This window comes from Microtus oregoni, unplaced genomic scaffold, assembly GCF_018167655.1.
Source record: "Microtus oregoni isolate MIOR12 unplaced genomic scaffold, Mior012 000034F_ref0000314, whole genome shotgun sequence".
In the NCBI taxonomy this organism is placed as follows: Eukaryota; Metazoa; Chordata; class Mammalia; order Rodentia; family Cricetidae; genus Microtus; species Microtus oregoni.
Genome location: NW_024543093.1, coordinates 3,979,023 through 4,004,435, shown reverse-complemented (window position 1 = coordinate 4,004,435; position 25,413 = coordinate 3,979,023). Strand labels below are relative to the sequence as shown.

The 25,413-nt window shown below is 48.0% G+C and overlaps 1 protein-coding gene across 2 annotated transcripts; it reads left to right on the top strand.

Moving 5' to 3' along the window:
- The first annotated feature begins 408 nt into the window (after positions 1–408).
- Positions 409–25,413, top strand: LOC121432508 (tribbles homolog 2). 2 transcript variants are annotated; one of them, XM_041630501.1, is made up of 4 exons: positions 409–1,991; positions 7,249–7,541; positions 23,059–23,553; positions 24,265–25,413. In XM_041630501.1, exons 1-3 carry the CDS (start codon positions 1,722–1,724, stop codon positions 23,525–23,527), a joined length of 1,032 nt encoding a protein of 343 aa, XP_041486435.1. In that variant the 5' UTR covers positions 409–1,721; the 3' UTR covers positions 23,528–23,553; positions 24,265–25,413. The 2 variants fall into 2 exon arrangements, with proteins under 2 accessions (XP_041486435.1, XP_041486434.1); XM_041630500.1 differs by having other exon boundaries at positions 1,130–1,991; positions 23,059–25,413.

The following is a 25,413-nucleotide window of genomic DNA, read 5'->3' as shown; positions in this document are numbered from 1 at the left end:
CGTGGCGGCGGGGGTAGATACACAGCCCAGCATCCCTCCTAGCTCAGCAGCGCGCGCAGCAGGCCAGGCATGCCCGGAGCCCTGGACCGCGGAAGGATATAAAGCACTGTTTACCTCCCGCCTGGCCAAGCCTTCCAGGGGCGAGGCCGGCGCCCAAGGCTGGGGCGCTGCGGGAGTGACGGCAGCTGCCCTGGCCGCCGGCGGGCGCTGGGGAGCCGTGCGCGCACTGGCAGCGGCGCCGCTGATTGATGGGCGCCCGGTTCAATGACATGGGCCGGGGCGCGGGTGAGGCGGGGCCGGCGACGAGGGCGGGGGCTCAGAGGAAATGTGTCAGTGACATTGAATGGGGAGACCGAGCGCGAGCGAGCGGGGCGCGCGCACACATACGCGCACACACAGCCGGGCTCGCTCCGAGATCCCCGGCCACGTAAGTAACTATTAATACCGCCTCGCCCGGGGATGCGGGCGTGCTGAGCGCCGGGATTGGCCTAGGGCGCCTGGCCATCCCCTTTAATTTTTAAATACACGATCCTCTCCTACTTCTGGGTGGCAGGAAAAAAATAATAAAGGAAGAAAAGCCGTCGATTTCAATTTTCTCCTCCAGAACAAACCCCTCCGTGCAATTTGGTCGCAAGGCATCTGAAGGCAAGAGTGGTTTGCAAATTTTTCCAAGGCTCAAGACCCGGTTGTGCAGCGGGAAAGGAACGCCGCTGGTTGGCAGGGTCCAGGGAGCATCTGCTGCCAGCTCCTGCAGGACCCCTGGAAGCTCCTGCCAGGGACACAGAGATCGCTGGTCGCTGGTCTGCCCAGGTCACCACCCGCACTTCTTGCTTCCTTCGGAGGAGGATCCCGGACGCGAGCAAGCGGCGACAGCAGGAGCCAGTGCTGACCTCGCGCGGGCTCAGCCTTGGGCTTTGTCGTGGTACCTGTGCCTCCTCCACTCCTGCACTCCCTGCTCAGTTTTTGCAATCTTTTGTTGGCACCGCTGACCGCTCCAAGTTAAATGCTCCTTTGCTATTTTGCTTTTTTTCCTGTCTACTTTTTTTTTTTGAGAGCTCTGCGATTTTTTTTTGAAAAGCCTCAGACGCCATCTACAGTTAAGACTTAGGTAACTGCCCTTTCTAGCACCCCCTTCCACGCCCCCCACCCTTTTCACCAAAAAAGGGGGGTGCAGCGCGGATTCTGACTGCCGCGCGGCGTGAACCGGTAGACTGGTGCTTATTTCCTTTTTCTTTTTGTTTGGTTTCTAACGCGTGGAGGGCGAGCCGGCGCCGCGCGCTCCCTGAAGACTGCACAAACTCCACGCAGGGCTCCTCCGCCCGGTCTGCGGATCCTCAGCTGGGGATTGCTCGGGATTCCGGCGCTGCAGCTCCGCAAGCCAGAGGCACACTCACTCGTTCAGATCCACGCTGGAACAGAGACCCACATACTCCAGAGCGCGGTTCTGCACCGCGCTGGCTGCGTCGGGGTAACAAAAGGACCCGAGTTGTCTGCTGAGCGAGCACCCCCGGGAGCGGGGCTCGCAGCCGGGGACCTGCCCTGCGGCGCCCATCCGGGGGCTAGCTCCTAACTCTTCCCCCACGGAGCCCTAGTCGCGTCCCCTCCCCTTTTGATCCTTTTAAGTCGGTGGCACCGAGGCGCCTGCAGCCGCGGCTCATCCATCTCTCCAGCGGGGTTTTTGGTTTGTTTGTTTGTTTGGTCGTGTGCGATTCCCCACACTCATGAACATTCACAGGTCTACCCCTATCACAATAGCGAGATATGGGAGATCGCGGAACAAAACCCAGGATTTCGAAGAGCTGTCGTCTATAAGGTCCGCTGAGCCCAGCCAGAGTTTCAGCCCGAACCTTGGCTCTCCGAGCCCGCCCGAGACTCCGAACTTGTCGCATTGCGTTTCATGCATCGGGAAATACTTACTGTTGGAGCCTCTGGAGGGAGACCACGTTTTCCGCGCTGTACATCTGCACAGCGGAGAGGAGCTGGTGTGCAAGGTAACCAGCCCCGGCATTACTTTTGCTTAAAAAAAAAATCATCCCGGTCCTCTGACAGGGGCTGGGATAGGGAGGAAGGTCGCTGAGCCCTGGAGTCCAGGGCGGGAGGTTCGTGGAATCATTACGCGTGGCCTTGTTAAATGGATTTATTTGTGTGTCTGTCCACGTTTGACGAGTTGCGAAGTTTTTAGACCCTTTCAGACAATAGGGCGGGCTGCGGCGGGGGCGTTTTGGGGAGAGCCGGGGAGGGTTGTGAGTCTGAGCAGGGGCACGGACACGCGTGCCCTAGGAAGCTGGTCGAACTCCTGTGCACCAGGTTGGGTACCCTTGCCTGGGGATTTCTCTCTCCGTCGAGCCCCCTCCCCTCCCCAGGAGGACTAGGGAATCCCTGGTTGGTTTTCAGACAAGGCTCACTTGGTTCCCTTTGTAGCCATTGTTCTTAGCAGTCTGCAGGTGCTAAACCTTTGTTCCAAAGGTGCCCTTTACACAAAAAAAACAAAAAGCAAAAACACTGTCCCCTCTGGCTGAGCCCAGGGCTCTAGTGGGCAAGGGCGTTTTAAAGCCTTTTCTTTTGCTTGGAGCCTGGAAAGGAAGGCTGGAATAGAAATCAACCCCTTGCGCACTTTTGGGAGAGCAAGGAACCCTCTGGCCCTGTCTTTTTGTCCGGGTTTCTTCGCACCTTCAGATTTCCTGTCTGCACACCCTGGTGGCTGCTCCCATGGCACCCACAACACCGCCGTTGCCTGTTTAGAGACTGTCCTTTGGAACCCCCTGTGCTAATACCAAGAAGGGCACGTCAGTTTCCTTTTTGTCTTTGACCCTGAACAGTGACCGTTTTGTGTCTCCCTGTGTCTGTGTGTCTTTGTGTGCGTTCACCAAGGGGACTGGGAGAGTAGGAACAAAATATTCGACTACAGTCTCTTTCCTATGCAGAGGAGAGCAATACTACCTAGAACTGGATGTGGATCAAGAATACATTACCACTAAAATTTAGGTCTTTTGCGTTGTTTTCTTTATTTCTTGAGGGTAAAGTGGGGTTCCTGCTGCCTCTGAAATGGGTACCATGCACGTCTGTGCTACAAATACTGTATTACACTTTCCTCATTCATTGCTGGCGGCTTTGTGAAATCGCCCTATTTCGTGTTGAATTGGAGCGCTTTCCTTGCAAAAACCGGATGGGTGAAGATCTCCAGGCAGTTTTGAGATTAATTCGGAACTTAAAGGAAACCAAAGACTCTTTAAATATTGCTTTTTGCATGTACTAAGCACTGGGGGCACCTTCTCCAAGTTAGTGTAATCAAGAGCAGCTATGCCCAGCTAAAGCATTAAATTCAGTAGGCAACTCTGAGCCTGTGGAGAGCCCTGCACACTGCACAATAGGACAGTCATCCTTCGAAATGAATGAATCCACCAAGCTGTCATTCTCCTATGAAATATGCACCATCATCGGCAGTCGCTGTTCCCCCTCCCTTTGCTCAACTTCAGCACAGCATTTTACTATTTTTTTTTCCTCCCAAAGGCTAGAGATGATTTTAAGTAATGAGAATCCGCTGCCAAATCCTGCAGGAGCATCTTGCTATTATTTCTTTGTTTAAAACCAGGCTTGTCTCTGGCCTCTGTTCTTTCTCATTTCAGATCCTTCAAGACATATTTCACTGTAGGCTGACCTTACAGTGTTGTTTGCAGACTTGCTCTCTGGCCCCAAACTGTACTTAATCTGCTGGTTTAGTTATTGCAAAGATTGAATCAGCCCCTCACCAATTACAGTGCGGCTGCAAGTGGATTTAAGTGCAGTATCATTGTTCTGCTTGACAGAGGTCATCCCTTTACAACTCAGCAGCTTCTGTTCTCCTGCCTTCTTACCTGAGGTGCTGTGGGTGACTTCTACAAGCATAATTGTGTGCCAGACTCTCCAGGAGAGTTTTATGATGGTGATGCTGGGAGCTACCCCAATATATGCACTGTGAAGCATTTTTTTTTTTTTAAAGCTTGCTACAATGTTGAATCCACCTCCTTTTGATGTCTTAGCGTGTGGGGTTCCTGTTTCTTAGCTGGGTGTTCTTGCAACAAAAAGTGCAAAAGCAGATTAAACAGAAAGGTTGTGTTTACTGGGGAAGACTCTGCAGAGGGTTCTGGAGGGCATTCTTTTCTGGGAGGGGGATGCAGAGTAGACCTTCCAAGAAAATAGCCCAAATTCCCCAGCCTGATTATTGTCTCCACGTGCCCACTTTAGTTGGCCAAAGGAGGGGCAGATCTTTAAGGGTTGTTTAGCTGTTTTCACAAAAATTCTTGTAGCTACTGTGCAAAATGACATAATTACTATCTTGGCAGAATGGGCACTTCTTTTTTTCCCCCTCAGACATGATGAATGTGGCCTGATCGTAGGGCCTTATCTGAACTGTCACATTATATAACCAAGGCTCCCAATTAAACATTTAAAAGGAGCTGGCATCCAGGCTCATGGCTTGATTTTTTTTTTTTTTTGGACTTGAGGGTGATTGTTTAAATACCAATCCAAGCCTATAAATGCCTGTTATAGCCACTAATAAAAGTTTGGCGCCTTCCCGTGTAGGAGGACGTAAGCACTTCTTTTAGTTTTTTTTTTTCCTTTTCTGTGTACCATTTTGCAGTCTTACACTCTCCCACAAAAGGGATGGCCGCACTGGAGAGCGACTGGGAATTTGTTGGGTACTTTCATTAATTCTCTGTCCATTCAGTTTTTCAGCCCCGCTCGGGGAGAGCAGGCTAACCATGCTGAGCAGAAGGTTGTTTTGTTTTATTTTTATTATTGTTATTTTAAAGGTAACTGGAAACAGGAAGTGCATTATAAGTAATTAGAACTGTAGGCAGTGGAGACAGAACCCACATCCTGGCCCTGCAGAGCAAATCATGCTTGTTATATAATGCAGCCTGTTGATATTAGCCATTGTGTGTGTGTATGTGTGTGTGTGTGTGTGTGTGTGTGTGTGTTCCTCGATGAAATTCCTCCCTGGTTTTGTGGCCTGCTGTCTCTGTGCTAAGGTTGACTCAAGCATTTCAGATTCCTAATTGAGCAGGCCTCTGAGGTCACCGCTCTGAGGTCATCCTTTGACAATATCTGGGTGTGATTTGTGGTCTCCGGGGAGGTTCCAGCATTCATTCTTAAATTCGAGGGTGTAGTGGCAACAGCTGTGGCACTTTCCTGAGCTACCTCATTATGGCTCATTCACAGCCTTTCTGTTGACTTTGCTTCCTCAGCCCCAGTTAGCACCAGCCCCCTTGAGGTGCTTATTGTCCCTGTTTGACTCACAGGTTTTTTTTTTCTTTTTTCTTTCTTTCTTCCTTCCTTTCTTTTTTCTTTTTTCTTTTTTTTTTTTTTTTAATACTCAGTTACTTAACTCCTGGATTTTCACATTGCAGCCTGTGTTCCTGCATGGGCCCCAGAAAGTCCAGGAATCCCTCAGAGGGTTCTAAGATATTGCACGCATTTGAGACTGAGCCTTGGCAGTGAAGAGAATTGAGACAGAGCTTCCTGGGTGGGATCAGGACCCAGGGAAGGTGGTGGTGTCTAGGTCAGGATATTTTTACAAAGAGGGAGGTTCTTTGTCTCTGTGCGTTATCCATCCTATTTGGATGAAGCCAGCCAGAGTGATGATGATCCCCTAGACAGGGGGTTTCTCTGGCATCTCTCCTACCTCTTTCCAAATACTGGGGATGGGGTTTCACCTGGGACCAACTGACAGGCGCTCATTGCTGCACAGAAGACAAGCTAGAGTTTCTGCTAGACCTTCTTTTAAAGGAAACACCCCCTCACCCACCCCATACCACTTCCAAGTAACACTCCCCTTACCACATCCCTCCCACCCTGCCCAGAGCAAGGGAAACCCCATTCCAATCCTAAGTGCTGGTGTAGCTGAGTTAGTATAGGCTTTGAAATGAATGGAAAGCTCCCCTTTCCACCCTCAACATTTTTCTATTGTGTTCATTTCTCTTAGGTCGATCTGTTCAGAAGGCATTGACGGTGCATTTTTCTTTTTAAGGAACAGGGAGGTGGCATTTCACAGGCTAACTCTGATTCATAGAAAAATCATTGCATGATTGATTCATTGAGTTAGGTATCTGTGGAAGGAAGCCAGTCCGATCCCCTATGGAGACGGCCCATGTGCTATTCCTAACGCTGCCACTGGGGGCAAGATTTAAGCTTGTTTCTTTTGCCTGGGTTTGCCCATCTGTAAAATGAATTCATAGCACGTGGAGAACTATTAAGGAAAGTCTAGATGTATGATGAATTAATTGTACATTCGTGTGCATTTTGGTGCACTTATAAAACATAAATAGATGTTTTTGCCCAGTGGTCACTTGATTTTTTTTTCTCTAAGTATTTTTTGTAGTCATTTTTTCTTCTATAAATATGTTCTCTCCTGGGGAGAATAATAAATCCCTTTGGACTTAGGTACTAGCTCAGACGGTCAAGTGCTTGCCAAACAAACAAAATCTGAGTTTGACTCTTGACATTCACATCTAAAAAGCTAAATGTGGTGTTGCATACTCTAATAATACAGGGACAGGAGGATTCCAGGGCTCTGTAGGTCCAAGGCCAGTGAGAGACCCTGTATGAAGTTTCTTGAGGAGGCATACCTGAGGTTGACCTCTGGCCTCCACACACAGACACATATTTATACACACAGACACACAGGCACATACACACATAGAGAGATACACACAGACACACAGGCACATACACAGACACACACACAGACAGACACACACACACAGACATACAGGCACATACATACATAGAGACACACACAGACACACAGGCACAGACACACACACACACACACACATAGACATACAGGCACATACACAGAGAGAGACACACACAGACACACACATACAGAGACACACAGACACACATAGGCACATACACACATACACAGACACATAGACACAGAGGCATACACACACACACACACACACACGCACTGAATAATAAAGCTTAGCGTTTGTTTATTTACTTCATTTTCCCCTTAAAATCCCCCCAATATTGAATCAATTTTCATTTACCCATTTTGTGTCAAAGATTAGGAGGTTCTGGGCGGTCAAGAGATTAGTTGTGCACTATACAGCGGGTAGCAGGCAGAACTGGTGTGCTCGGGGTCTGAGTTCCCTTTATGCCATGTCAGAGCACAAGCCCGTGGGAGGCTTCAGCATTCTGTGGTTTGGGTCGTAGGAGGCACCGCTGACGCTGACTGGGATCTTGTCAATTCTGTTTTAGGTGTTTGAGATCAGCTGCTACCAGGAGTCCCTGGCCCCGTGTTTCTGCCTGTCTGCCCACAGCAACATCAACCAAATCACAGAAATCCTCCTGGGGGAGACCAAAGCCTATGTGTTCTTTGAGCGGAGCTATGGAGACATGCATTCCTTTGTCCGCACTTGCAAGAAGCTGAGGGAGGAGGAGGCAGCCCGACTGTTCTACCAGATTGCCTCTGCTGTGGCCCACTGCCACGATGGAGGGCTGGTGCTGCGTGACCTCAAGCTACGGAAATTTATCTTCAAGGATGAAGAGAGGTGAGTGTGGCTCAACCCATGCAGATGTGTGTGTGTGTCTCTCTCTCTGTGTGTGTGTGTGTGTGTGTGTGTGTGTGTGTGGTGTGTGTGTGGCTGCTTTGATAGAGTGTCTTCATCTGCATCGGCAGGGAGCTTGTTCTGCTGCCTGCTGTCCAGGTGAGGGTTAAGGCAAAGAGAACAAAGAGAGAATATTGTGGTGCCCCCGTGCTATCCTCGGCAAACAAGAAGCCATTACTCCTATCGTGAAATGTTCAAAGGCCAGGGGATGGGGTTAGTCTGTGGCCTGCTGAATGTGTGTGTTTTGTGTAATGTATTCTGAAGGGGGCTACAAGCCAGTGTGGCAGTTTTGAAGTCGACAAAGACAGGCTTCTAAAGACCCTGTGCCATCAGAACACTCACTACCTAGAGGACATTGTTTATAGCCCTCCCACTACAATGTAGCTGTTTCCCATGCATGTATTAGGTGTGCCCCCCAGGACTGGTAGTGAATGTCAGACACAGGACCTACAATAGCTAGAGGCGAGTCCCCAGCCCTGTGTAATGTGATGTAGGGATTGTTAGTTCTAACTGGATCCTGAAGAACCAAGGAACATGTTAAGGTGAGAAGAGCCTATCAGAGGTCAGGTTGGAAGGACTGGCTTCCCAGGTGAGGAGCTGATGGTGTAAGTTTTTGCACCAAGGAGGCCTGACTAACTGTCTCAAGAAGCATCTGTTCAAGATATGAGCATCTGGGCTTCATGGATAGACCATTAACTCATCAGGTTCCATTTAGCCAACCTCTGAGAAGCCCATCTTTCTCTTCACTCGTAAAACTTCCTTTGAAGAATAGATTTTCTTAGAGGGATGCAAGCAATGCATTTGTTCTTTATGCCCCAAGACTTGTTTAAGAGGATCCACACACCTGAGTCCATGGAGTCTCAAGTCTTGAACTTGATCATTCTGAACTGGAGAAGAGGGTAGGGAATGTCAGGGCTCTCCGCTGGACCATATTCTGGCAGTATGGTCCACTTCCTTCATGCCCTCATCCTGCTGACATTTCTTTGGTACTCTCTATAAATTACATAGAACTTGGGAGCAGGCCTATCTGCCTTCTGTTTTCTTTGACATTCAGCTTGGTGGCCTGTGATATTTTCACGTCATTGTTTGCAGAAGTCCATTGTCCCTTTCTCCATGAGCCTGATCTAGTCATTTGTGATCTTCTCTCTCTCTCTCTCTCTCTCTCTCCCCCTTCCTTCCTTCTTTCTTTCTTTCTTTTTTTTCTTTCTTCCTCTCATTTGTTTATTTTCTCCTCCATGTTTCAAATTAATTGGGGACTTAATGTCTGGCAAGCACTTGGGGCTTAGCAAAGGAGAAGGGCCTGTTGTTACTTAACCCAAATGGAATAATTTCATGGGTGATTATAATCCAGCTGTGCATACAACATGTAGAAAGCTTCTGGGCTTCTTGCGCCTATAAAGGTTGGTTATCCTTTGCATATTTTTACATGTGGCGGTGGGTGGGCACTAGCAACTCTGAAAGCTAATGTCCTGGCTTTATTGAAATGGCTTCATTTTTTTTTTCTTTAACAAAGTAAAGAAACAGGCTCCCCTAAGATTAGGATGTGGGTAATTCTCACCTTTTTCCTTCTTCAGTCAGATGTTCCAGCCCTTGAAACACAGGTGATTGGTCCTTATGCTTTTGTCTTTAATCATCCTTATGACCTTGGGATGCCCTCTCTCAACCTCATGCTCATCCTCATTATGTTGTCATGGCTTTGCCATGGTGGCTCTTCATTCTTCTTCAGTTTTAACATACATGTTTCTCCCTCTTTGATGTTCTCATTTGGAAGATGAGTATGTATTGACCTAAGATATTCTCTTTACCGTCTGTTCACCTACAAAATAAGGCGTGGTCAATTTACTTAATTCTTTGTAAAGATGGAGGGAGAGAGAGAGAGAGAGAGAGAGAGAGGCTGCAGAGCAAACCCTCTTTGGACATTATGATGAGCACTCCACCACTGAGCCCATGTGCACTTTGTAGCCAGTGTCTATGAAAGCGGGACTGCTGAAGTCTCAGAGTTAACACCAAGAAAGAGCAGAAGGTGCATGAATGTCTGTAGGAAGCTAACTTAGCTGTCAAGAACTCCATTTATCTGACAGAACACATGAGCCCTCAAATGCTCTAGCCATCTCCCATGGGCTCTGCATGAATAAATATTCCTTTAGAGACCTAGTCAGGCATCAGGGAATGTTGGGGTAGCACATCCCAAAATCACACCTGGTGTGGGAAGTACTTCTGTCTGTGTGTTGCTTTTATTGGTTAATGAATAAAGAATCTGTCTTGGCCTGTGATAGGGTAGAGTAGATCTAGGCGGAGAAAACTAAACTGAATGCTGGAAGAAAAAAGGCACAGTCAAGACAAGCCATGCTTTTCAAGAGAAGTAGAGACCAGAGACAGACACTGAACAGAATCTTGCCGGTAAGCCACAGCCACGTGGCGATACACAGATTAATAAAAATAGGTTTACTTAAAATGTAAGAGTTAGCCAGAAATACACTTAAGCTATTGGCCAAACAGTATTGCAAATAATTCAGTTATTCAGTTTCTGTGTGGTTATTTCAAGTCTGGGTGGCCAGGAAATGAACAAGTGGCCTCCTACAACACATACCTCCAGCGAATAAAGGAAGTGAGTCAAAGAAGTATAACTATCCTCATGGTACAGAACACTAGAGAGCATGGCCCAGAGGCAGCCTTTGTCTGATTTCTAGCCCTTTCTTCTGTGTTCCTTTGGAAACAGCCTCGAAACAACCAAGAAGGACTTCTTTGTCAGCTCCTTGTTTGCTTATTCCAATAGCAATCTCTCCTCTCTTTCATCTGTTCTCCCTTTGAGATAATTTTGTAATATAGCCGTGCTACTTTGGAATTCAGTATCCTCCTGCTTCAGCTACCCAAGTATATAGGCATGGGCACTATGCCTTCTGTTTTCTGATCCCAAGAGCAACAGAAAGTAAAGCATCCTGTGGCAGAGTTGACTGAGTCTCACTTGTTTAGAACAAGCGCTGACTTCTGTGTAGGTTTTAGATGGGAGACTACCTTTGACTGAACCTGGAGCCATCTCTGAAGGATTCTTTAGTGGAACTGTCAGTGCTTTACCAACACGATGTCATTTTGATGACACGCAAGGTCATATGCAGACTCAAGGCCGGTATACCCTCCCCTGCTATATTGGGTCGTTGACAGCTTGGCTTCACCTGATAGCCTTTGGCCTTGGTTTAAGTTCTAGATTCAGGTCCTTGTCTTGAGTGTCTCTTCCTGTTTACAAGCTGCAGCCTCCTCCAGAAGACTGCTGTAACTGTAGCGTCCCTGGAAGGTGGTTAGCGTTCAGGAAGAAGATGCCGTGACTCAAATGCAGAGCAGGCACTCTCTTTGTGACGGCTGAACTTGAAGTCATTGGGGGAGAAGAGTGCCATTAGGCATGGACAGCCCAGAAGGCTTGGTGGGTTCATGATTGATGAAGGATGAGGTCACGCTCTATAGCAGCCTTGTCTGTGGATAGTAGTTCCTTCTGGTGTAAGGTCGATTCCACCTAGACTCAGGGAAGGAGTGTGTTTCTGCAGTCTGGAGCGCCTCTCCAGTGTTCACCCTGAAGACCCACCATCAGTGAGCCTCATTTTGATGAATCCCCAACCTTCATTGAGCTTTCCTGGGGCACCCCTCAATCTTGCAGAACCCTTCATGGCCTCCCCCAATCTGATAAAAGAGAGAAAACTTACCCACATTGCCACAGGGAATCTCCAGTACCTCCATGCCTGTGTTATATCGGGTTACTTGCTTGGTTAGCATATCGCTAGAGACCCATGTGTTTCAGATGGACCCTGCAAAGGAAGGTCTGAACTTAAGAGAAGTGAGCCCAAATGGTTGTCTGGGTTCCAACCCCTGCTCTTGTACTTATTAAGAAATCTAGCCCTGACAGAACACCGAAGCTGTATGCCCAGACTGCCTTGACTATAAAATAGAACGAGGAAGACCTTCATCATAGAAGGAAAGGGATCAGTGTTGACCTTGGCCTCTACGTCTGCTTCCCACCCCCGCCCCTTTATATCTTTGCATCCCCAGGCTGTTGAGGAAAGCGGTAGGATACTGTTCCAGCCGTGACCTTCCGTCTGTTTTGTCCAGCTAGCTTCTTCTCCTGGGACAAGACTTCTTGCCCCCCTTAGGCTCCACCCCCTAACCTCAGATCACTGTTTACATCTCCCAGCACAGAAATGTCCCATGTGAACTCAGAAACTTGCCTTCTTACATGCTGCTGGTCCACAGATCTTTATCTCTTACGGTGGTTGCTTTCATTTCATCTGCTGTGTGGCAGCCTGTCTGCTTAGTGCCTGCCTCTGCAGGCTGGGCGCTGAGACCTGCTGTGTGCAATCAGGGGCTCCCAGGAGAGGGAGGCCTAGGGATGCAGGTGGGCTTTGTACTGCTTGTTCCTCCTCCCTCCCCACCAGCAGAGGCTGAGGCCATCTTTCCTAGGTGTTGTTGTCTGTGTTGGCTCTTCCTTTTAGGTCTTTAAGTTGCTCCCACCTCCACCGAAGTTTCTATACCTGATAAAAGATTCAGGGCATGCATCAGAGCCCTAGAGGCCAGGCTCAGCTTTTCTTTCACTAATAGCTATATATAATTTTGCAAATTGTAGGCATTCTATTTTAGGTAAGTTCTTTCTTCTCTCTCTCTCTCTCTCTCTCTCTCTCTCTCTCTCTCTGTCTCTCTCTCTCTCTCTCTCTCTCTCTCTCTCTCTCTCTCTCTCTCTTTCTAGTGAGGTAGAGTGTCCAGGAAATGCTCATATTTATGTAGACCATATGTCCTTGTGCCTGTACCAACTGGTGAGACAAAGTTCTCTTTCCATTGTACCAAGCTCCCTAGGATGACTAGGTGTCCTTTTCCCATGCATCCCTTTGCTTATATGGCAGACACCTCCTACTTTATCCTCGTGCACACGAGTGAGTGTATATGCATATATGTATATGCACGTACCTGAGGAGGCCAGTGGTCAACTTTAGATGCTGTTTGTCAGGAGCCAGAAGCCAGGACTGTTGTGTTACTTTTTGAAAGAAGGTCTCTCACTGGGACCCAAGGTTCACCCAGTAGTTAGGTTGACTTGGCAGTTAGCCCTGGGGATCTGCATGTCTTCATCATCCCAGCACTGGAATTATAAGTATACACCCCCCCCCCCCGCCGCCGCCACCGGGGTTTTTACATGAATTTAGAACTCGGATTCTTGCTCAGCAAACACTTGGTGGACTGAACTGTCTCCTCAGCCCCTCCTACTTGGTTCTCACGGCCTGACCTAAATACCCCTTACGAAGCTGCCCTTTGTTCCCCCGTCCTTGCTCGTGCTGGACTGGTGAACTTCCTGGGGACAGAAGTTGCCTTTCATTCGTAGCTCCCAGAACATGGTAGGCATTGCTATTTGTTGACTAAATGAGAATCTCCTTTTTTTGGATAGGAACAGCTCAGATAGGATTCCAATGACAAGATGAGAGAGTCAGGGATACATAGAAATCATCCAAATGTAGGTCGTTGCCTAGAAGGGGAACCCAGAAAACTTATGGGCCCCCATGGAGACACCTTTTCAAAGACAGCTATTTTCAAAGTTGCACATTGAGTGAGGAATTAACCCGTTGCTGCCGGCTCAGTTTACTGATTTATGCCTAAGGAAACATTATTTGCGATCTTGTTCTCAGCATACTGTAATTTCATTTAGGAAGGGCTTTGCTCATCATTGTGATAATTGGCTACTCTTCCCCTTGAAGCAGCCTAACTCCTGGATATGGGTTGGCAGGATTTATGTCTCCTTACTGGTTAGCCTCCATCAGTCAACTAACTGATGGGGAGTCGGAAAGTAGGAAGTGAGCAAGGTGGCAAGAAAGACTTGGTGCTTCCACTTAGATCTATGATCTCAGCTTCCTCTCTCACTTTCTTAAGTTTTGTTTTTATTTTTATGTGTGCGTGCATGTGTGTGTGTTTGCCACATGTGTTTCTGTGCGCACAGCAGCCTATAGAGTGTGTTGGATCCCCTAGAGTTAAAGGTGGTTGTGAGCCACCCAAATATGTGCTGGAAACTGAACTTGGGTCCTCTGCACAAACAGTAGGGCTTTCAACTTTTCAGCCATCTCTCCTGCACCCTGAACCCCACCTTTTCTCTTTCTGGAGATAGTGTCTTGCTGTGAAGCCTCGGCTTGCTCAAACCTGCAGTGGTCCTTATGCCTCTCTCCTTCGTGCTGAGGTTAGAGGCGTGCACCACCACGATGTTTTGTCTTCTCTGTAATTCATGGGAGATGCTCTATGTAAGGCCCCTAGCACCAAGCCTGTTGCATTGCCAGATCATGAAGATATTGTTGCATCATGGCTTCCAGTCACTGCTTCATGGCACTGAGCTTCATAACTCTAAAATGGCAGATATTCTTTTATTCATTCAAGGAATGCATGTTAAGCACTGGTTATGGACCAAATACTTCTAGATGCTGGAGGCTACTGGACTGAATGAGACCCATGTCTTGTTTTTATAGGACCTACATGGACCAGACTGACTCTGTTCTAACTACTGTGCTTAACTTCACTGACTTCTAATTAGTTGGCATGTTTATTTAGATTTGTTAATTGTGTGTTTGCATGTGTGTACACATGTCTACAAGTGCACTCATGCATATGCGCGTTTGGGCACATGGATGCTGTGGTGAAAATCAGAGGACAATTTGTAGGAGTCACTTGCCTCCTAATACCATATGGATTTGGGAGTCTGAACTCAGATTAGCAGGCTTGACGGCCAGCGCCTTCAACCACTGAACCATCTCACACTGCTGTATTTGAATGAACAAACTTAAACCCATTTGGCAGAGACTTAGTCAGTTTACAGATAAGGAAGTTGAGGCCCATTCTTTTCCAAAAGGGTTGCTGCAAGGTGACGCAGTCAGACAGGTATACACCTAGTGCACCCAGCCGCCAAAGTCTACCTGAAGCTCAGTTTTCTGAGGAGTCCTGACATTTATGGACGGTACCACCAGTTGACCAAAGCTTACAGGCAGTCCTGTTGTTCCGTGGGTGTGCTCCGTCTCTTTCCCTCCACTGTAAGAGAGGTTTTTAATTGTGTGGTGAGCGACAGTTGGTGAAATAGATGTGTTGATAGTTCCTCATGCCCAAGATACATACATATTGTAAGAAAATTCCCTGTCTGTGTCAAATAGGAGGTAGAAGGCACTGGACAGAAACACTTGACGGATGTGCTTTTCCGGCTCTCGCGGGCGTTTCTCTAGCTGATGGAAGGATCCAATCTGAAATTTCTCCGGGTTCCAGACATAGCTCATATTTATTCTTTAAGGGTCCTAGAAAAGAAGGTTGGGGTTGGAGGAAGAGGGGCTTAGATTCTGAAATCAGATGATTTTGCGAATATGTATGAAGTCCTTTGCTATGCCCTCTTGCAGAGCTAGAGGTTGTGGGGCCAGCATCAGGATAAGAAAGCCAAGAATGAGGAAGACAGTAGTTCTTCTAGATAGTTCACTGCTCCAGCAGCAGGAGTGGACAGGAAGGAGCCCTACCTCTAAGAGGCAGTTGCCCCCGGGGGTGCGGGTCATCTGGGAATCAGTAAATAAAGAGACCGACAGGTAGCTAGGGCCCTGGATAGACCTCCTGATCTTACCCTTGACCTGAAGCTAGGAAAAGTCACTGATGGATTTTTCCAGACCGCTGGAATCAGAGTAAAACAGTGGGAAGAGTACAAGGCTGACAACCAGGGACAGTGAGATTGTGAACTATGTTTCCTACATCCCAAACATGGCCGCACTAAAGCCAAGAGCAGGACCAGACTTCCTGCTTCTCTGGGATTACTGAGTCTGGGTTTAGCCATATGTGCGGATCCCTGGCCTTTTGGAGCTGCCTGCCAGGTAGGGCATCTTCTTCTGTCCCAGAGAATGCATGGCCACATGCACTCATGGCACTGCCCCTTCCCCAACACCAAGGCTTAGAGAGGAACTGTCTAGATAATGAGCCAGCCTGGGCAGCGCAGCCTCCACACCACCGGACACTCTCACGAGCACGGATCCCGGTGAAGCTTTTCTGAGAGGTGAATCAATCGATTGATCTGGGGTAGGACACATCCTTCAGGAGCCGCTTCTAAGTGCAGGAAGCAAATGGTGAATGGAGAGTCAGTGTGGCTTTGTGTTCTACCTCGGGTTTCCCTGTCTGTTTCCATGGCGACCAGAGGCATGAAGCCTTGTAGGCTGCAAGCTGTGGCTTATGTGGAATCTTCCAAGCAATAGAATGACACTCCAGGTGCAATGGCTTCCCCTGTGGGTCCAGTAGCCTCAGTGAGTCAGAGGCATGCCCACATTGCTGGAGGCTCCATGGCAGTGGGTGCGTCCTCAGGTTCTCATCCCAGCTATGTCCTGACAGGTCCTTTCTCTTTCGTAGCTGCCAGGGTCGCTCCAATTGTCTTGTGCATCCAATTCGCGCAAATAACCAATCCCCAAGCTGTGTGGTGCTACAAGATACCGTGGCATAGCTTCCCTGGCTTCTGCCTCCTTGTCAACATCTGACCTGCACCATGGAGGGTTTTCTTGACTAATGTAGCAGCTGCTTCCCTGCTCACTTCTGAGCTACTGCAGACCAGAGATGGACAGAATCACTAATACGGGCCCTGGAGCAAAACTGGCTTGCAGTTGATTGCTGGGGAATTCTGTATGTACATGAAACGAGATTAAATGAAGGATTGTGTGGTGCTATGTAGCAGCCTGCCCACTTCTGGTGTGGCTGCAGAATCTGAGCCATGCTTCCTATAGTGCTGGGTGACTCCTTCCCAGACACCTCTGGCTACTCACTGTAGCAGGCTTTTTTCTCGAACCAAGGGCACATTTTCAGGAGCAGAGCAAACAGCCTGGCTGCAGCTGATCTTTTCCCTTGGCTCCTAGTCTGCCTGGACCCCGAGGCTGACAGCCTTCTCTGGCCTCTTCTGCAGCTATGGACGATCTGCCACTGGATTTCCTGTCCCTGTCAGGCCCACTTTGCTGAACTGGCTGAGCCCCACCCTGTTCCACCCTGTCCTCACTTCATCCTGCCAGGAGTGCAGGGTGAGGCCTAAAGGTTTCAAAGCAAAACATGGCTTGCTGTTAGGACTGTGTCTTTTCTTTTCTCTTCCTTCTTTCCTGTTTTTGTTTTGGTATTTTTGCTTTGTTTTATTTTGCTATGTCCCCCCCCCACTCCCGTAGATGGGATACTATATTAGAGGATTAAAAACAAAAACTCGAATTCGAATCTCAACTCTGCCATTCCTTGTCAGGTAGCCTTTGGCCAGTCTCCTTGAGTTTCGGATACCTCAGTCTTTTCTTCTAGCATGTGAATCCATCCACCTCTGTCTACATTGTGAACCATATAGGACAATTAAGTACACATGGCAATTAATTAACACATGTGATATGTTTGTATGTCAGTAAGTCTAGTACTAAAGAAAGTCTCCATCTGATCAACAGTATGCCTTTGGATAGCTCTTCAACACCTTTTCTCTTTGAGCATGGGGACAAGATGTATTTGGGGAGGACAATGGCATTCGAAGCTTCCTGACCTCCATTCAGGGTCATTTTTTTTTAATTCAGCTAGCTTGGGCATTTAATTCTCCATACCTCAGTTCCCGTATTTGTCAGGAAGTGTGCATAGCCTAATCCCTGTCTTTCATTTTTGATATGAGACGTAAGAAGGCAGGCCATCCAAGCCCAGCATCTGGTCATTCTAGCCTGGTGACTGCTATTTTTCATATTATCACATTCAGACTGTTAGGGTGTCCTAGAGGAGATTTTACAGCCCGGCAGCTACAGAATTATCAGGAATACAGAAGCTGGAAGAGCCCCCTTTCATATTCTGTAGTTATGTATGTTCATGTTTCATGGGAGAAAAACATTTGAAAGCCCGAGGTTATGTTACTAGCTGTTCTTGGTCATTGTAGGCGCTTTGGGGCCTGGGATGGGGATGGGTGAGGGGGACCTGGATTTTGAGGGGGACTCCTGATATTCCACAGATGCTGAGAGAGAAAGTGTATTCTGCGGGTCCTGGCTTCCTCAGCTGGCATTGGACCATGGTGATAGAAGTCTGGCACTAGGCTGCCCATCATCGAGTACACAGACTGCCCTCTTGATCGCCTTGTTCACCCATTGGGTCAAAAGCAAGGCAGCTCACCTTTCTGTGCCAGAGACAGACTGAAGTAGGCGCAGGGAGAGCCAGCTCCCCTGGTCGAATGCAATCTGTCCTAGGCTCCTGCACTGGACCTAGGCTCCTAGTTTATAGTTCTTCCAAATCCCACTATCTATCCTTGTCTCCTCCCTCTGCCCACCATGTCACTTTCAGAAGTCTGTCTTCTTCAAAAACCATCTCTACTTCCTCCACCCCCACTTTGCACATCCCGAGGATCTGAGGGTCAGGGCTGAGTGGGGCACGCACTAGGCAAGAACATCTCAACCAAGGGGTGTACAAGTGCAGAGGGTCACGTGAACAGAATGGGCATAGCATTTCCATTAGTCCCAGCTGCCCAGGCTTGCATTTACCCTTGCTCCTCTGCCTGCATCACTAGACTTTACAGTTGGGGGTGGGAGTCTCCGTTAACAATCGGACCCATATAGTTGCCACCATGTGATAGGCAACTCTGCCACGCTGGGCTCTCTGGGATATCCTGTCTTGCATTACTTCATTTAATCCTCAGCAAATCAGAGAGAATGGTTGTTGCCTTACTTGTCATGGCCAGATCCCTCGTGCCTAATTTGGGAGCTCGAGCGGAGTAAAATGCTCCTGGATGTCTTTGAAATGCCTGAATGATTAGTGGGCTATTTGAATCACCAGGTCCACAGATGCTCTTGTTGGTTTTTATGGAAATAGACTTCTCCTTTGCTAGGGAAATTCATCATCGCCCCCTCCCCCAGACTGTTGAGGAGACTTCAGAGGAAGCCTGTTCATTCATGTCTGCTCCTATCTGTCTGCAAATGTCCCTTACCCAGGCGCAGTCCTGGGAGAAGAAGCAGCTTCTTTTCTGAAAGGAAAAGGTCAGGCTTGGAGTAACTGGGTAGCTCCCGTGGTTGCACAACAGGCCCTCAGGCACTGAGGCTGAAGCCCAAGCCTCCTGGCTCATTTCCCTCTGCCCCACCGCACGGAAAACATCCTGGAAGATCAGTGTTTAAAGATAGAATCCAGAACCCTTGCCCCGACCCTTGTTAGGAGTGATGTAAACAAGCCGAGGATGTTCCGGGGAGGAGCAAGGTTAGGGAGTGCCTCGGGGACTGCATTTCTTCTCCATCCTGTCTCCAAGCTGCTGTTGCCCTCTCCCCTCGCCTGCCTTGAGTGCTGATGCTATGGAAGGAAGTAAACGCTGGCTCTGCCCACCTGGATGGAGCCTTCCTTACTCCATGGTTCTGAGCGGTGGTGGCTGAACCTGCTCTGTGGAAAGATTGAGGAGCCGGCACCCAGCAGCCTAGCCAGGTGTACTGACTGACTTGGCCTCGGGGCCTAGGGTTCCTGGTTCACAGTAAAGAAACATATACCCAATATAGTCGCTTATGCCATAATGCATATGCATAAACACCTAGATGTAAAAAGGTGCAGATACATAAACACCTGGCTTACATCAGGGATGTAGATGGCATCTGACATGGTGCTTCATAGTTTTTAAAGAATGAACTTGAGCTTGAAGCTGACTTTAGCGTGTGCTTTGGTATCTGAGTTGTCCTGGTTCCTGGGACAGCTCAGTTCGTTGGCTTCAGCACTTGTGGAACCTGGTGACTTGTGAGCCAGGGAACTTCAACTGTTCCTCACCACATCCTCAGACCTTACAGGATGTAGCCGTAGCCCCTAAAGCAGTGGTTCGCAACCTTCCTTTAATATGATCTCTCATGGTGTGGTGACCCCAACTATAAAATTATTGTCATTGATACTTCATAACTGTAATTTTGCTACTGTTATGAATTGTAATGTAAATATTATGGGAGATGGAGGTTCGCCAAAGGGGTTGAACCACAAGGTTGAGAACTGTTAACAGGAAGGAGGGTAAAGCTACCTGTCGACTGGCCAGGCACAGCCCAGCCTCAGCAGCAGGCAAGTGGTTTTAGTAATTCTATCCTGATGTGCATAATGACTTGAGACGGGAGTGAGTGAGAGAGAAGGACTCGGCTTGGAGGAGTGGACAAAATGGTGGCCCTGAACACAGTCTAAAGGCCTCATTATGGGGCCACACGGGTACAAGATGAGGGGTCGGCATGCTTTGAGTGTGTGGGTAGGAGGAAGAGTGTCAGAATGTACAGTTGTGACGTTCAGGAGATGAGCAGGGACCAGACAACAGACTGGAAGATTTGACTCAGCTTCAAGCGCAGAGTTGAAAAAGACTGCCTGATGACAAGGGGAGCCAGGGGTTTATTCCCTGAAATCCCGTTTCCCTTCTCTGACCACATGCCTGGTTTATGTGCCTATCCTGATTTCTGCATAACTCTAGCTAGATAGGAGAACGGGAAGCCACTGTTCCTTTCCAGCAGAGCAGAAATCCCCAGAGTTAATACCTGCTTCTCGGAGTCATTCCTATAAGTAATTTGGCACCAGCAGTGGGTCAAGGCGCTTGGACCACGGCAGCGGCATGTAGTAGATCTTGTCTGCTCCGTCCAAAGTGACTCTGCTCCACCGCTTCAAGCTCCTGGAGCTAAGGAATCCAGGAATCATTTCCAAACAACCACCGGGTGGTCTGTGGATTCTGAATACCAAACCATGTAGATAGAAGGGAGCGACATTGGCAAGGCTGATGGGAGGGAGAAACAGGGCTGCTTTGCGTGAGGCTCCGGGTGAGCCCTCTTCACGTCACTCACCTGAGTAGAGACCCACCGACAGGGAAAGAACATACTACGAAGGGGACATTACAGAAGGTTCCCAGGGGGACTGAGTCAGTTGCACACTGCCTTTGAGACACAGAGAAGCAGGTGGGACACAGATTGCATTTGGAGGATAGGTACCCAGGCATGGAATCAGCAAGTATGACAAGGACACTTCCTCCATGTGGATGACCCAAGACACTCCTTCGAGGGCTTCATAATGGCAATCCTGTCCCACCTGAACCCTCTGGTTCCAACACTTAAACGTTTCCTCCTGAACTGGCAGCCATTCACACACAGAGATTACTTCCAAAGCCAGAGTTCAGAGATAAAGCAGCAACTCTGCCCTCAAGACAAGGGAACTGGGGGAGAGGGGTCAGTTTGGCCCCCCACTAGGCACGAGCTTTAAGGATGAAGTAGGGTAGAAGGAGCTGTTGAGAGGAGCCCTTTGAGTCTATGGCTCATGATCCCCTCCCTCTGCACTCATATCGTCCTCTCTGGGAATCTTGGAACATCTGGTAAGGCTGCTGAGTGGGTCACCGCCACCTGCCACCTCCTATTAGGAGAAGTAAGCTTGAGAAAGAAAGATTTGTTTTTAATCAGTTCAATTCCAGATTAACACAGCTAGCGTCTTCCCTTCTTAGTCTTGTAGGCCATTAGTTACGGGAGAATTCAGAAACATGCATGTGGTAGGGTCATTCTTGATGACAGCTGAGCAAATGGCAAAGGAGAATCCTTGTGGCTGTGTATTATGGGATGTTAAACCTGGCATTGACACCGAGACAGCTCTGTGCAGATGGATGCATGGTGATTAGTGGGCATCACGAGAGTGAGCTAAATGAACACTCAAAAATGGATATGATTGCCAGGCAAGGGTGGTGCACACCTTTATCCCAGCACTCAGGAGGCAGAGGCAGGTGGATCTCTGTGAGTGTGAGTCCAGCCTGGTCTACAGAGTGAATTCCAGGGCAGCCAGAGCTGTGACATAGAAAAATCCTGTGGGCAAAAGATGGTTATGTTGAATTTTACTTAATGTAAAAGTTACTAGGTAAAAATTAAAACCAACCAAACACACACACACACACACACACACACACACACACACACACACACCATCTTCTCCAGTGTTTCCTCTTTAATGCTAAGAAGCAGGAAGGTTAAGTGACTTTAGCTGAAGTCACAAAGCTGGAGAGATAGAACCAGCTGGAGTCCACACGCCTAAAGACCACACCATCCAGGAAAGCAATCGCTCTTTGAATTTTGGACTCACTGACGTGTTCATAGGAGACCCTAATAGCAGCCCATCTTTTTCACCCTCCCCCCACTGTACATAGCTCCCAGCGCTCTCCTTAAGTAGATATTGTCAGTGGATTTCAGACCACCTTGAAAGCCTGAGACCTGCAGACCCAGGGAGGAAGAAAAGAGGGAAGAAAGGAGGAAGATGGCCTTGGGCTGCAGGCTGGGACTGATAACCAAGGTGGCTTCATTGTAGTTTGCTCCAACACTTTCGCTTGCTCGTTGAGCTCTCTGGCTCTTCCACACAAGCAGGGTGGAGGCCTAGACATGTCCAGTTAGAAATGTGGGGGACAAATGCTGTGAATCCTTGGACCTTATAAGTGTACCCAAGTCCTAGCTCCAACTCCAACTTTCCTTAGCCACCTTCCCAGCAGAACTCCAGGAGTTTGCTGAGAACCAGCCACGCAGAAGAGTTTCCTTGCAAGCACTGGCAAGCAGAGTGTTTGTAGGTCTCATGGAGATGAGGCTGGCCTCCATCTTGCTGTGGATCTGAGGTTGTCTTTGAATTCCTAATCTTTATTACTTCTACTTTTCAAGGGTTGTGATTCCAGGCATGTACCACCATGCCTGGCAGCACTCTGTCCTCCGCTCAGATCTCGTTTCTTTTAACACGAATGATGTAAGATGTCATCTTATTTCCCAGATTTTCCTTTTTCACTGTGTATGTCTTTATTTTACACTCAATGGTGACACCCTGGATCCTTGTCATGTTGATGGTGTAAACCAGTGTTAGCACCTCCGAAGTTTCTTTTCATGGCTCCACCTCTGCCAGCCCCTCAAGGACTTGCACTTTCCTATGTATGCATTCATGGTTCTTGAAGAGCTGGGTGGAGTGGGGATAGGATGAATAGTTTGAAGATACTCTTGGGGTTCATGCTGCTATGTCATCCCCATCTTCCCAGACACACAGTTCTGTGTGAATCATACACCTGTAATTACTGGTAGGTGCCAGGTCAAGGACCCTAGGCTCTGGAAGTGTGACAGGCAGGTCAGATGAAAATCTACAAATGTAGATGAACTTGATGTTTGGATGCCAAAGTTTAGAGGGACTGAGTGGTGGAGAATGCTTATATTGAAATGCCCCAGCTTGTGCCTGTGTCCCAAAGAGAAGCATTGGGCACAACTAAAGAACAAAATGGTAAACTGAGGAGTTCTTGTTTATTTCCCAGTGAAAAGACTTTAAGAAAATTGCTTAAACCTCCAGCCTCAGTATTCTATCTTGTGAGTTGCATCTAGCTGGTAACATTGGTTACATGGATGGATGGTTGAATGGATAGATGGATGGATGGACGAACAGCGGCAGCCCTGATGAATCAGTGTGTCTCCCCTCATCCTTAGGAGCTCCTGTCTCTCTGTCTTTTCTACAGGACTCGTGTCAAGCTGGAAAGTTTGGAAGATGCTTATATTCTCCGGGGCGATGATGACTCCCTCTCTGACAAGCATGGCTGCCCAGCGTATGTCAGCCCAGAGATCTTGAACACCACTGGCAGTTACTCGGGCAAGGCTGCGGACGTGTGGAGCCTGGGGGTGATGCTGTACACCATGTTGGTGGGGCGTTATCCCTTTCATGACATTGAGCCCAGTTCCCTCTTCAGTAAGATCCGCAGGGGCCAGTTCAACATTCCAGAAACTCTGTCGCCCAAGGCCAAGTGCCTCATCCGAAGCATCCTGCGACGGGAGCCCTCAGAGCGGCTGACCTCACAGGAGATTCTGGACCATCCTTGGTTTTCTACAGATTTTAGCGTCTCGAATTCGGGATTTGGTGCTAAAGAGGCATCTGACCAGCTGGTGCCAGATGTCAACATGGAGGAGAACTTGGACCCTTTCTTTAACTGAGCTTAAGGCCCACGGACACTTAGCAGGTACCAGGAGCAAGAGAGGGTCCCAGAAAGGAGTTCTGGGCCACAGGTGGCCTGGCTGAGAAGCAAGACGGACACTCGTATTTACACATTTCTTGGTTCAGAGGAGGAATACCTTCCAGGAGCTGACCGAACACTTAGCATGGGAACAAGACCTGTGGGATGGGGGTTGGGTTTAGATGGTCAGGTGCCCCTCCCCTAAGTTTCTCTTCCCTGGGGTAGCCTGAGAGTCCCCTCTGCCAGTTGGGCTACTTCATCTACCCCCCCTCTTTTCATTTTATTCAGAAATAGTTGCAGGTCTCGATAGAACTGAAACTCTTCTGCCTCAAACACACACCTTGGCATTGCACTGTTAGCGTTTAACTTCTTGTTATGATTCAGGGAAGGGACAATTGATCGAAGATTTTTTTTTTCTAAACAGGCCAACCACCTATGTAATAATTAATGGGATTCACTTAAAATAATAATAATAATTCGGTGCACACAGACTGACCTGAAACCTGGGTGCTAAACAAAAAGAAAACGAAAGTTCCATTTGTCACCTCTCATTCTCGCTTTTCAACTCATTTCTCATAAATAAGCGATTTCCTGTTCCGATGAGGAAGTGACATGTTAAGGCTTTACTTCCTGAAGAGGGAGGGGGAGGGGCAGATCTGTTCTGTGACAGACAGTTCTGCTTCTCATCAGTTGGGTTTTTTTTTTTTTTTTTTGCAGGAAACGATTAGAAGTCAAACTTCCAGATGTAGTATCACAGTCTGGGGGAAGAAGAAAGGAAAAGAGAAAAAAAATCCAACTCCTTTCTGGGTTTTGTTCTTTTGAAGGAAGAGGGTTCCCACTGCAGACATTGCTTTCTGCTCTGAATACAGCGAGGGATTCGAGAGGGGCGGGGGCGGTGGTGGCTCCTGGAGTCAGGTCTCATTGATGATGCTGATCTCAAGGTTTTTGCTTTATGGGAAAGTAGTAAAGCGAGACAGGTTGTCCCGTGTGTATAAAATATAGGGCAGCTATTTCCTTTTCTTTGCTAAGAATGGTCCTCTGGGCTTGGAAAAGCCCTCCGGTTTGAACAGAAGGGATGATATAAACACAAACAGCGCTCTGTCCCAATACGCACCTTTGTATTTTCAAGAACTCTTGTATTTATTATGGAAAATGTCACATTGTGATGTATTAAGCCAGTACTTCAATTACGGGTCGACGGGATGACATGTTACATGCTGTAGTTATCACTTATAATTTGTCCCCCTGTTTGAGTATTTCTGTCCCTGGAATAACCTCTCATTTGGCTCTTTCTAGATAGCCTTATTTGATTTAGAGTGGCAAAATGTTTTCCTTTTGTATTCCGGCTTTTCTATTGCTGTATGATACAGAACTCTTTTGGCATAAATATTTGTGTTCCCAGTACCTCAGTCATTTGGGTTTTACTGCCTGCATATGTTTTGTGAAATGGTCCTGTTTTGGTAGGTAACACGTGGACTCTAGTGTGTAAATGTTACTTGAATCTGTGCTTCACTCTAGTATGTCGCATGTGTGCGGACTCTTGGATGCTTCACGCCTACTCCACAGGAGCCCCTGTCCCCAGGAGGGGGCTTCCCCATTCATAATAAGGAGACAAAGCTGCCATGGATATACCCTTGGTTCTATTTTAATAATGGAAGATACAGAGAGAGGGCTCTTACAGTCAGAAGATGGTGCTGAGGCAAGAAGGACCTTCTGTCTTCTCTCTCCCCTCTCTCTCAAGTACTGGGTGGGAGGAAAGATTGGTGACATGCATGGTGGGGACTAATGGCCTCTGGTGCTTTGTCCTGTATTTGGTTTAATGTTTTTGTCCTAATCTCTTCAATCAATAAAATTGTGCGTATTTAA